The following is a 13,268-nucleotide window of genomic DNA, read 5'->3' on the forward strand; positions in this document are numbered from 1 at the left end:
GCCCTGCCAAGCCTATGGTGTCTTAGGATCCTTGGAGGTGAGACCTCCGAAGATTTCTCTTCTCACACACACTCCCATCAGTTAAGTTTGGGACATATCCCCAAAGAATCACCTTGCTAAGGAACACTTCCCAGAATCCCTAGGCCTGCTCTATGCAGAGTAGTGTGATAAAACACTGTTATGCCTGGGGAGGGTTTTTTCAGGCCCAGTCTGTTTTGCAGTCCCAGTCAAAAATGCTAATGCCAGCTCTGAACTCTGCACCCACATCAGTGTCCAATTCCAAAGGTGATGCCCAGTTGAGGGTCATGTGCTCATGTTTAGTGTACATGTAACAACCCCTCTCCCATCCCACATGGGTTGCCATCAGGATTTGAATTGAGAATCTTCAACACCACAACAACAAACTTCTACCACTTGAGCTAAAAGAGTATCTCCCTGGTCTTTTATAAATAGTAAGTTGTTGTCCTCTAGTGGAATGCAATACCCGCTTTGCCAGTGTGTTACATAGACTGCACATGACCAGAAAATGGTTCTGTCCCTTTTATATTCTCTTGAAGGAATCCTCATCAAAGTACATTTGCTGTTGCTATTGCCTGCCAGATGATCCAAAGCCAAGTGTGTTTGATATAAATGAGCTGCTCTCTCTGACTGACCTGACCAAGATGTACTTCAGTACGGGTAGGTTTCCTGGATGTATTTTGCTTTCCTATTTTGCTTTGGAACTGATTCTCTGGGAAACTTTCAGAGTTATTCTCTCTATGTCCACCTTCACAGGCTGGAGCTGGATGAGATTGTGGCAGCTTAGTCTGTTACCAGTGCGTTCAGCAGAGCACTTTACAAATGTAACCAGAATTGGGAATTGTGGGTACAAGTAATTGCATTTCTTGAAAGTTTTTGTCAGTGAAACACCATACAAAGCGCTTTCTGGACCCAAACCAAGCCAGTTTCTGAAGCTGAATTCTTCCCAAAATCCTCTAAACTTACTCTGCTGTGATGTCTTAGAAGTTCCAAACTTTCTTGTTGGATATGTTTCCATTGGTTCCCTCGCTTCACAGGTCTTTCATCAAGGTCTTGTTACATTCCTAGGTGGTGTCTCATGAGCATATGCTCTGAGGCAAGCTGATTGAAAAATGGAATTTCCATCCTGCAGGAAAGTCTGTTGTTTTGCCATTTTGAAGTGGTACATCCAGATTGGGAGAAAATAGCAAAACTTTTTGAGGATGAAGGATTCTGAAAATATTTAATTTGCAAATGTCAGTGTTTTATTTTGGATCAACATCAATCTCTGTGTCTGAGCTGCCATGGTGCCTTGTGGGATTTGCAGTTTTAGGTCCTTTATGCCCTCCTTCACCCATATGGGCCTTGCTCCATGACTGCAGTATATCTCCCATGATGCACTGTGGTCTCTCCCTGTGACTAAATCTCCATGGGACTCCCATGATGCACTTCCTTTTGTAGCACTCTTTGCCTCTCTCTTTGAGTATGAGAAGAGGCTATCTAGCATTCCACTGCTGCCCTCCTCACATAATCCATTCCATCATAAGTCTTGATAGTTCTAGCATCGGTAACTTTTCTCCAGTAGATGTGGAAATTCCATGAACTCCAGGCGACTTGGATCAGGCTTCAGTTCCCCGAGCGCTGGCTCCCATAGCGAGCTGCTTGTGAAGGAGGTATATAGAAAGAAACGGACAGAAAACCTGGCAGCTGATAACAGAGCAGCTGTATTTGCTATTTTCAAATGACAAAACAGAAAGCAAGATAACTTTAAAATGATGCTCAGGGTGAAACAACTTTAAAAGCAGGGATGCAGTGTATAGCAACATTGCTGTTCACACAATGCTGAATAGATGAGGTACTATTTTTGTACACACTTAAGCTGATTTTATTAATCTTGACTTGAAAATCAGAGGACATCTGAGCCATATACTACACAAAGGAGACATATTTTGAATCGACTCCAATGGGCTCTCTGCTTGGTGACTTTTCAGCTGAAGGTCCTATTTTCAGGGCCGCCCAGAGGATTCAGGGGGCCTGGGGCAAAGCAATTTCGGGGGCCCCTTCCATATAAAAAAATTGCAATACTATAGAATACTATATTCTTGTGGGGGGCCCCTGCGGGGCCCGGGGCTTGGGGCAAATTGAGAATGGCTGGCTAGTGTGATGTCACAGGCCTGCTGTGCTTGGGGAAGAATTTTGACTGAACAATTTTCTGTTCTCCGTGTATATAGCGAACCATGTTCACAAAAGTATCCCGGGCCAGATCCTTAGCTGTTTAAACTGGTAGCTTCATAGACTTCAATGGCATTAAACCAGTTTACATCAGCTACGGAACTGGCCCCCATATGTAAAATACAGGCACTTATGCAAGGCAGAATATCCTATAAGGATAAGTGTAACTTTGGCAAGTGGGTGAATGTTTTAGTATAGTCAAAGTGAAATCAAACTACTGATTTTTCACAAGAAATTAAAAACAAACACAACTAAAAAGAAATCTGCACAGGCCCAAACTGCACTAACAGGAACCACCTAAGTATCTGAGCCCCTCCAATTCTTTCATGTGTTTATTCTCACAACACCCTTGTAATGTAGGAAGTGAGGTGGGAAACTGAGCCAGAGTGACTTGCCTAATGTGTGTCTGTCTGTCTGTCTGTCTGTCTCTCTCTCTCTCTCTCTCTCTCACACACACACACACACACACACACACACACACACACACACACACACACACACACACACACACACACACACACACACACAGTCTGTGGCAGAGCTGAGTCTAGATTATCCAATCCAAGTCTAGATTAGCACCCTAGCCACTGGACCATCCTTCCTCGCATGGACTTCCTCTTTCAATACACCTTACGGGGATGCCCTTGAAATTTTGTTTGCTGCTGTCCTTGGAAGTCATTGGCAGTGCTCCTTAATGGCACTGTGATTGTGGGGCTACAGATCCAGTGGCTGTTCCAGTATCTAAAGTAATCCTCCCCCCAAGAGTCTTTGTGAACGGTCCAAAAATATGTCATAAATAAAACACAACCTGGTGGTACTCCTGACAGAATTCTGCACCCCTGTAGGGGTGCAGAATTCAAATGGTCTGCAAATTTCTGTGCTCCCCCCCCCCCCCGTGACGGTGCTGCCCATGGGAGCCAGCTGAGGTCACTCAATTAGGGTGAACTGCAAACAAAATGGGGCAGACAAACCCCAAACGCTCGTGGTTATTCCAATACTTAGATTTACCAAGCCAGCACAAAACAGCTTCTATAGTACCTTACTGGTTACTTAGAAGTCCAAACAACGCAGTTCCCTTAAAGTACCCAGCCTCAGGCCTCCGTCCAGACACACCTGTCAAACATATGATGATGATTATTACTGAAAATCTTATCTCCTCATATAAAAGAAAAGGTTCTTCCAATCCCAAAGAATCAGCCACATACCCAGGTTCAATTACAACTTAGATTTTACCCAAAATACACGCTAATAGCCAATTCTTATTAACTAAGCTAAAATTTATTAAAAAAGAAAAAGAGTTGGTTAAAAGATCAATATACATACAGACTTGAATTTAATTCTTGAGGTTCAGATACATAGCAGAGGTGAGCTTGTAGTTGCCAAAAGTCCTTTCAGCTATAGTCCATAGTTTTTTTTCCCCTCTTACTTAATTGGCCTCTCAGAGTTGGTAAGACAACTCCCACCTGTTTATGCTCTCTGTATGTGTGTATATATATCTCCTCAATATTTATTCCACTCTATATGCATCCGAAGAAGTGGGCTGTAGTCCACGAAAGCTTATGCTCTAATAAATTTGTTAGTCTCTAAGGTGCCACAAGTACTCCTGTTCTTTTTGCGGATACAGACTAACACGGCTGCTACTCTGAAACCAGTCCATAGGTTATAGTTCAATGTCCATATTCAGGGTGGCTCCAGTCAATGACTGAGGATCTCAATCCTTGTGGCTTAAGGTTTCCCCCTTTTGAAACCCAAAGCAGATCTGAGATGAAGTAGGATTGTTTCCCAGGGTTCTTATACATTTCCAGCAACCTTTCGGCCTGAGAAAATAATAGGCTTAACTCTCCTTCCAAACATCCTGGCAATTAGCACAGGGTAATTTATTCATTAAACAGTTCAGATACAGGTTACCACAACCTTCAAAGAGACACAGAGACAATGAAACTGTTTCACTAAAGTATCATCATAAATGTTAATATTCCTTTTTTGATCTTTGAATTAAAGTTATAGCAATAGACAAGACTTGTTTGCTTACATCACAAGACCTGAGCAAACATCTACCCTTGAGATCTCTAACAATGCAGACTTGCATTTCAAAGCTCTATTCATTTACACATCTTCCTAGCCAGTCTCTAAAGTTCATGGGTCAGGTCAGTCGGTGAGTTAATTAACTCTTTCTGGCCCTGTCATCTTTCAATGAGATATTCTATCACACTCCTAACATCACACCCCCATGCAGAAAAATGAAAATGAAATCTGCAGGGGAACATGCATCTCTACCCCAGCAGTCCAGGCAGTGCGTCTGTTCCAGCATGCCTGGAGCAGCCTCAGAGATGCAAATCGCTGCAGAGGGCTGGGCAGGCATGCCTCCGAGGGAGATGTTGATCACCGTCAGGGGGTGGCTCACCAGGGATGGGGAGGGATAGGTCTTTTTATTATACACAAGGAAGGCTCTGTTCCTGAGGCAGAAATGTAGCACCCTGCCTGCTAGTTAATTGATCTCATTTTTTGAGCCTGCCTGCGTAGTAACATTGTTAATGTTCTTAATGTTAGTTAACTTTTCCTAATCTGTCCATTCCCCCAGCAGCATGAAACCTGTAAACGTTTTAAGGCCCCTACATTGCCAAAGTGATGTAGAGCTTTATAAATGACAGTAAGGGAATCAGCTAGGAAGATCTATGTGCTTTCTCACTTTTTTCCTGTGCCAAAGTAGCACAATGGGGTTAGATTACAGCTCAGGATTTATTTTACTTGCCCATTAAAAAAAAAGACTTTAAGGGCAAATAAAACATTTACTAAGCAGTCAATAAAATGTCAGGACAATCAGAAGCAAACACTTCCCAAAGTACCCAGAGAGGGCCAGGACAACGATTAGTAACACTGTATGACTTTCATGTGTGAAAGTCTGAGTAATTTAAAACGACATTTTTTTTTTTGGCTGTTTGGTGTTCTGTAATGTAATTTAAATGAAAATCCAGGATTATAACTGCAATGCAGAGTATTAGTTAACTTTCATGTGTTTAGGAAATGCTGAATAGTTACTGTGACTATTTCTTTTCTGTATTGTAGTTTAAATAAATTACCAAAACAATTGAAACTGGTGTGATCATATTGCATTATTTTGTCATATAAAATATGCTGAATTTTTAATTTTTTTGGCACAGAATTTTTAATTTTTGGCCCTGAATCCCCCCAGGAGTACCTGGTGGGAACAGATGACAAGAAAGGTATTTGTATGAGTTGCATGACTTTGCTTAGAGGCAGGGGTGTAGCCATGGGTGGGTTGTGGCCCACCCACTTAGCATCTAGGCTCCACCCAAATCTGAGCTGGGGTGTAGTGCTGCCAGAGCAGCCCCGAGCATCACTCAGGCACCTGAAATCCAGGACAGAGCTATGCGCCCACCCTTCAGAAAGCTATGCTCTGACAGCTCTGCCTTGCCATTTTTTGAGCTATGGGGCAGAGGGTCCCTCTCTGGGACGCCCAGCAGGAGCACTGACTGGCATGCAGCAGCCATACACAACGAAGCGGAGAGGAGAGCACTGCAGAGACACATCAGTGCCTCAGCTGTTCTGCCACCCCGCTTTCCTCCGCCCGGCTATACCATCGGGCCGCTAATGTGCGAGGGTGGGGAAAGGAGGTGATGGGAACCACCACCCACGCGTGGGGCCTGGGCCCTCCCCCACGCAAAATTCAGAGTGGCCATTTGTGCTGGGAAATGAACCCTGTGAGGGGTGGCTGCCGCATCTTTCCCCCCTCCTGCCCGCTGCTGAATGGGGAATGGTTGGGCCCCCACTGGCTGCTGCTCTGAGGGGAAGGGGGTAGCAGGCATGCGGGAGTGCTGGGCCGGGTCCTTGCTGGGTTCAGTAACGCCCAGCGTTGTGTCTGGCCCCTGTGCGTGCGGAGCGAGGAGGTGGCGCCAGGGCTCCCCCCAGGACAGGTGAGCTGAGAAGGAGCTGCTGGCGATGATTGCCCAAGATGAGGAATGTGCATGCTCAGCTCGGCAGGTGAAGCCCTGTGTCTGGGGGCACCAGGGCTAGGAGGAGAGCGTGGCATCGGGAGAATCTGAGCTAGCACAGTCTGTCATTGCCTGTCTACCCGAAAGTCGGGGTTCACCCAAATTTCCACTCCTAGCTATGCCACTGCTTAGAGGTAATGAGGATGCACATTGTCTCCCCCTCCGTTCTCCTGCCTTAGAGTGGAGTGATCCTCTAAATCATGGAAACAAAGGGTCAGATCCTTAGCGGGTGGAAAATGGCCAATCTCCTTTGAAGTCAAGCTCAGCCTTGAGATTCATATCCCCTCCCTCTGCATACTAACAATCTCCCGTTCTCCATCTCTCCTTCCACGTGTGCCCATGACCAGATCCTCAGCTGATGTGAATCCAACACTTCCATTTGAGCAGAGGATCAGTCCCATACTGTTTTATTTATACTGCTGTCTGTACACCTGAAAACAGAGGAAACCCATATAGTTCTAATCTATAGATCTAGCTGTGTATTTTGCTTCTGACTGTCTTAGGGTTACCATATCTCATAAATAAAAAAAGAGGACCCTCCACGGGCCATGGCCCCGCCCATTTCCCCACCCCTAGCCCCGCCCCAACTCCACCCCTTCCCCACCCTAACTCCGCCCCCTCCCACTCCCAGCCAGGGGGAAAGGGCTGCCCCAGTGCTACCGGCTTCAGGGTTTGCCGGGCAGCCCCCAGACCCTGCTCCCCCAGCCGGCGCTTCCCCAGCGCAACTGGAGCCCGGGAGGGGAAGCGGCCAGCCGGGGGCGCAGGGTCTGGAGGCTGCCTGGCAAACCGTGAAGCCGGTAGCGCTCGGGCTTTGGGCAGCCCCTATGCCTCCGGACCCTGCGCCCCCAGCCGGGCACTTCCCCTCCCGGGCTCCGGCGGCGCAGGGTCCGGAGGCACGGGGGCTGCCCGAAGCCAGTAGCGCTCGGGCAGCCCGGCTCTTAAACAGAGCCAAAGAGGAGCAGAGCCTCCAGCCGCAGCGGCTCTGCGTAACTTACACTAAGTTACACAGAGCCGAAGAGGAGCAGAGCCGCACAGGGTCCGGAGGCATAGAGGCTTCCCGAAGCCGGTAGCGCTCGGGCAGCTCGGCTCTGTTTAAGAGCTGGGCTGCCCGAGTGCTACCGGCTTCGGGCAGCCCCCGTGCCTCTGGACCCTGCGCCGCCGGAGCCCGGGAAGGGAAGTGCCCGGCTGGGGGTGCAGGGTCTGGAGGCACGGGGGCTGCCGGTAGCTCTCAGGCAGCCTGGCTCTTAAACAGAGCCGAAGAGTCGGGGAGGAGCAGAGCCGCCATTTTCCCTGACATGTTCGGCTTTTTGGCAATTCCCCCCGGACGGGGGTTTGACTGCTGAAAAGCTGGACATGTCCGGGAAAAAGAGGACGTATGGTAACCCTAGTCACTGTCTCATCTAGGTCTGTGTGTGTTATAGCATAATACACCATGCCATCAGTTTCCACCCAGCCGTTTTGAGTAGCAATGTGAAGTAAGAAATAACAACGAAGTCTGAATCAATTTCATGTTTCTTTTGTTTTTCTTGGCAGTTGGAGACCTCCTGAGTCGAATTACATTGATGCTAGGCATATATGGATCTTTGGCCATGTTCCTGACCATGGTACCTTTCAGCCTCATGGAACTATTCTGGTCAGTAAGAATTCATAAAAATTAGCAAAGACGGTGTTTTTTTTTTTTTTCTCAACAGCATCCATATTAAATTTAGTTTCCGTTCAGAAGCCAGTAAAAACCAAGAGCTGACTTGAGACCACCTGTCACCCTACTGGTGTCAAGTCTACATTGGGCAAAGACTGTGTGGGGTAAAGGGGCAGGCAAGGAAGTGGATGTTTAAAGAGCTACCAGTGTAAATAGGTAACTGTAAAAAGGTTCCTTTAAGGAGCCATATTTGATAGAAATGTATTTCCCCTAGCTCTTTGAGGGTGACACACCTATGAGGGTCTTCACGTGTCTGAGCTGGTAGTGTGCTTAGCTACTGGGGTTCAGAATTGCCACGATAGCTGACCGCAGGAACAATGGTTAGTGCACTCCCTGCTGCAGAAGTTGAGGATGACCCCACCCATGACCCCACTTTAATCAAAATGTAAAGCCCATCCTTTACACTAGCTTTGTCGTGATGATAAAGAACAAATTGAAGCAACTACTCACTCTGGGGCCTGGGGAGAGATGCACAGATTGCTTGTTGGCTTTAGGGAATTTTGGTAAGACACCCTGAGATTGGGCTGATGAGCGTGATCTAAACACCTAGGGCTATATTGTACCATATATTTTTAAGAACTCCCAATTGATTTTAATGAGGAGCTCTGCTTAAAAACTGAGGTGATGAGACACCCCCTAGATAAGGTAGATAGAAATAGAATCTAACCCTTAATTACTTATAACTTTGAGCACCCCATGTGCTTGTTAGACTTGGCAAAGACAGTGTTTAATTCTCCTCACTCCATCATGTTGCAGAGCGTGGTGTGGCACTTAATTTAGATTCACACCAATTCTGCAATCATGAGAGCTAAAAACTTTTTTTTTTTTTTTAAATTAAATGAAAGCTGAGGTTCTCACATAATAACATGACTCCTGGAGGTTGGGATTTGTGAAAACCCTAAATATTGTGTTACATGTAATAAAATTGAGAGAGTTGTTGCTCATCTCCATAGCATCTGAATGTCTCATAAGTAGGGTCCTACCAAAATCACGGTGGCGAAAAATGCAGCATGAGCCATGAAATCTGGTCTCCCCCATGAAATCTGGTCTTTTGTGTACTTTTACCTTATTCCATAGGGTGAAAATATACAAAAGTACACAGCATTTCTCAAACTGGGTGTCCTGACCCAAAAGAGGATTGCAAACCTATTGTAGGGGGTTCATGGTATTGCCACCCTTACTTCTGTGCTGCCTTTAAAGCTGTCAAGTATCAGGGGGTAGCCGTGTTAGTCTGTATCTACAAAAACAACAAGGAGTCTGGTGGCACCTTAAAGACTAACAGATTTATTTGGGCATAAGCTTTCGTGGGTAAAAACCTCACTTCTTCAGATGCATAGAGTGAAAGTTACAGATGCAGGCATTCTATACTGACACATGGAGAGCAGGGAGTTACTTCGCAAGTGGAGAACCAGTGTTGACAGGGCCAATTCAATCAGGGTGGATGTATTCCACTCCCAATAATAGATGAGGAGGTGTCAATTCCAGGAGAGGAAAAGCTGCTTCTGTAATGAGCCAGCCACTCCCAGCCCCTATTCAAGCCCAGATTAATGGTGTTAAATTTGCAAATGAATTTTAGTTCTGCTACTTCTCTTTGAAGTCTGTTTCTGAAGTTTTTTTGTTCAATGATAGTGACTTTTAAATCTGTAATAGAATGATCAGGGAGATTGAAGTGTTTACTTGCTGGCTTATGTATGTTACCATTCCTGATGTCCGATTTGTGTCCATTTATTCTTTTGCGGTGGGACTGTCTGGTTTGGCCAATGTACATGGTAGAGGGGCATTGCTGGCACATGATGGCATATATAACATTAGTGGCTGTGAAGGTGAATGAGCCCTTGATGGTGTGGCTGATGTGGTTGGGTCCTCTGATGGTGTCGCCAAAGTAGATATGGAGACAGAGTAGGCAATGAGGTTTGCTACAGGGATTGGTTCCTGGGTTGGTGTTTCTGTGGTGTGGTGTGTAGTTGCTGGTGAGTTTTTGCTTCAGGTTCGGGGGTTGTCTGTAAGCGAGGACTGGCCTGCCTCCCAAGGTCTGAGAGCGAGGGATCGTTTTCCAGGATAGGTTGTAGATTGTGGATAATGCGCTGGAGAGGTTTTAGCTGGGGGCTGTATGTGATGGCCAGTAGTGTTCTGTTATTATCCTTGTTGGGCCTGTCCTGTAGTAGGTGATTTCTGGGTACCCATCTTGCTCTGTCAATCTGTTTCCTCACTTCCCCAGGTGGGTTTTGTAGTTTTACGAATGCTTGATAAAGATCTTGTAGGTGTTTGTCTCTGTCTGAGGGGTTGGAGCAAATTGGGTTGTATCTTAGGGCTTGGCTGTAGACAATGCAGAAGTAAGGATGGCATGGTATGAATATGTCCCTTATGCCATGACCAACCCATGAAAAATTTGATTTCTCTGCGATTTACGTAGATCCCTACTCATAAGAAAAGAAGGATGGCAATGATTTCTCTCCCTTACTTCCTTGCCTCCAAGGCCTGGTCCCCACTAAGTCCCCAAATCGGACTAAGGTACGCAAATTCAGCTACGTTAATAACGTAGCTGAATTCGAAGTACCTTAGTCCGAACTTACCACGGTCCAGACGCGGCAGGAAGTCTCCCCCCGTCGATGCCGCGTACTCCTCTCGGCGAGCTGGAGTACCGGCGCCGACTGTGAGCACTTCCGGGATCGATCCGGGATCGATTTATCGCGTCTTAACCAGACGCGATAAATCGATCCCAGAACATCGATGGCGTGCCGCCGGACCAGCCGGTAAGTGAAGACTAGGCCCAAGAGACAGACTGACATCAAGAGGAGTATTCTTCAGAAATGTGTGAATTTTTGAAAATGACCTTATTATAGAAAATGTTTTATAGTTTCACTTCAGCTTTTGCTGCCAGTGAAGGGTAAAATGTGGCTAAGTCTCTGTTATGTGCAATCATAACTGACTAATCATAGAATCATAGAAGATTAGGGTTGGAAGAGACCTCAGGAGGTCATCTAGTCCAACCCCCTGCCCAAAGTAGGACCAATCCTCAACTAAATCATCCCAGCCAGGGCTTTGTCAAGCTGGGCCTTAAAAACCTCTTATGTTAGACTATGGGTCAGAAATAATACAAGCATACTGAACTTCTACATCGATTTCAGCTTCATTGCTGACCTTGTAATAGCTTTAGGTTCCCACTCAGTGATTTTCTGTCAAAAGATTTGGGTGATGGCTACAGTCCTAGTAACAGCCACAAGAAGGAACAGTTGTTTGTGGTGTTGAAAGTATGCTTCGGGAGATAAATCCAGGACCTGCCATACTTAGAGATGGCATCAATGTGGTCTTTAAACCCTTTTATCATTTGAGTCCCGCCCTACTGTCGCAGCCCAAATAATACTTTGTTTGGAATGCCATACAGAAAATACAGTACGCATTTGATCCCCATGCACCATTTTCAAATACTCTTTATTAATGATATATTCTTTCCCTTACTATAGTCTGCAGCTGGGTGGGGGAGCTATGTTTGCAAAGCATTTTCAACCCTGCTCATCTCTCTAGCGCAGGAAGGCCTTTAAACAAACTGGCTTTTTCTTTGGGGTGTGAAGTGAATAGGAAGAAACCCTCAGTTTGAAGACATATTAGTCCAGGAGTGAATTCTAGGCCTTTCAGTGTGGTGGGTTCTTTTTTATGGTGTTACCTTATTCTCCTCTTGAGCAGCAGAGGGCAGTGGTGCTTCAGCAATACCTTTGTGTATTTCTGCTGTTGGCTGAGAGTTACCAAGGGCAGAGAATTTGGTTCCCATCCTGCAAAGTGCTGAAGGCAGCGTGAGTTGAGGATGCTCAGAGCCTTTCTTTAGGTGCTCAGCACCTTTTAGGGTGAGGTGCTTTGTCTGAACCAGCACGGGGACTGCAAACCTCTGAAGAAAAAGGAATTCCAAATTCTTTCACAAACAGGAGTATGATCTTTGTGCTGGCTCAGCTGTAACTCTGCTAAGTCAATAGCACAATGTTCTGCAACCCTTCGGGATATCAACAGGGCACTCCACTAATTCAAAATTTTCTCTGCATGCCTACTCATCCCATGGAGTGTTCTGAAAAAGTCAGGAATACCGGATCCCAGTATCACCAGTCAGTTACTCCAGAGATACTGGAATCGGGCCGGGGGGAGGAGGAAGGGGTCATACCCCCCACTTTTAGAAGTGGAAGGGCTATACCCACCCACTTTTTAACACAGCGCAGTTGACCCCCCCCCCAAAGTGCAAGTCTTGGTAGGCATGGAGCAGCGCAGGCAGGGGCTGCATATCATGGTGGGGGTGATGATAGCTCCTCTGCCGCGAAGCGCAGCCCTTGCCTGTGGTGTCAGCCTCTTCCCAGTGGGCAGGCTGAGGTAGACTTTAGTGCCCCCTTGCCATGAGGCCTGGCCCCTCTCTGTGGCCCCATCCCTGCTCCTCCTCTCCCTGCCCGAGGCCCCACCCCATGGCCAAAAGCCAGAGCTGGGCTGTGGTAAGAGATGCCCAGGGAGCCCAGGCTGCAGTAGGGAGCCCTAGAACCTCCACCTGCCCTGGGCAGGGGCTGGGGTGCCCGAGAGCAGCTTCCAGCCCATGTCCCCACCCCCTGGGGCATGCCACCCAGGAGAGGTGGAGGGTCTAAGGATCCTCACAGTGGCCTGGGCTCCCCAGGTGGCTCTTACGATGGCCTGGCTCCAGCTTCCGGCCTGGCTAGGGGGTGGAGCCTCAGGGGAAGAGGAGGAGAAGTGGGTGGGGCCACAGAGAAGGTGGGATCTTGGGGGAAGATGAGGAGCAGGGGCGGGGGGAGAGGGCAGGGCCTCATGCCCCCCCCCCCCACACTTCTACCAAGGTTCCAGCGCTCCTGGGCTGCTCCTTTCAGCTTGGAGCTTGTGGAAGTGCTGCACAGTCTGATCCATCACACACCAGGGCTGCTGGAACAATTTGTATAGTGAGGGCGCTGAGAGCCATTGAACCAAACTGTAAACCCTGCCCATAATGGAAACCACTTCAAGCCAGGGGGTGTGGCAGCACCGCCAGAACCCGTAGTTCTAGCACCCCTGCCATACACCGATACCCAGCTTTCACATTTTAGACTTTAGTTATAAGACAACAGCCTTCAAGAGAAGGGCAAGAAGAGGCTTTGAAGTTATGACTTTCTCACTGAAAATTGGAGAATTAAAGGTTTTGGATCGTCAGCTGGTGTAAATTAGTGTAGTCAGTGGGGTTATATGAATGGAGTTGTATATGTTGTTACACTAGCTGAGGGTCTGGCCCTTGTAGCCCACAGAGCTAGCTTGAGCATTTTATTTTACTTAGCAGTAATACAAGGAACCTACAGACCTGTACCCTGTAA

The 13,268-nt window shown here is 47.1% G+C and overlaps 1 protein-coding gene across 1 annotated transcript in view; it reads left to right on the plus strand.

Moving 5' to 3' along the window:
- The window catches only part of LOC128844533 (transmembrane protein 104-like), a 100,323-nt gene that overhangs the window by 13,867 nt on the left and 73,188 nt on the right, over positions 1-13,268 (plus strand). The window contains exons 5-6 of the mRNA XM_054042329.1: positions 558-678; positions 7,776-7,875. Of these exons, the coding sequence (XP_053898304.1) occupies positions 558-678; positions 7,776-7,875 (221 nt within the window). The remainder of the gene's footprint in view (positions 1-557; positions 679-7,775; positions 7,876-13,268) is intronic.

This window comes from Malaclemys terrapin, chromosome 10 (genome assembly GCF_027887155.1).
Source record: "Malaclemys terrapin pileata isolate rMalTer1 chromosome 10, rMalTer1.hap1, whole genome shotgun sequence".
NCBI classification, from domain to species: domain Eukaryota; kingdom Metazoa; phylum Chordata; order Testudines; family Emydidae; genus Malaclemys; species Malaclemys terrapin.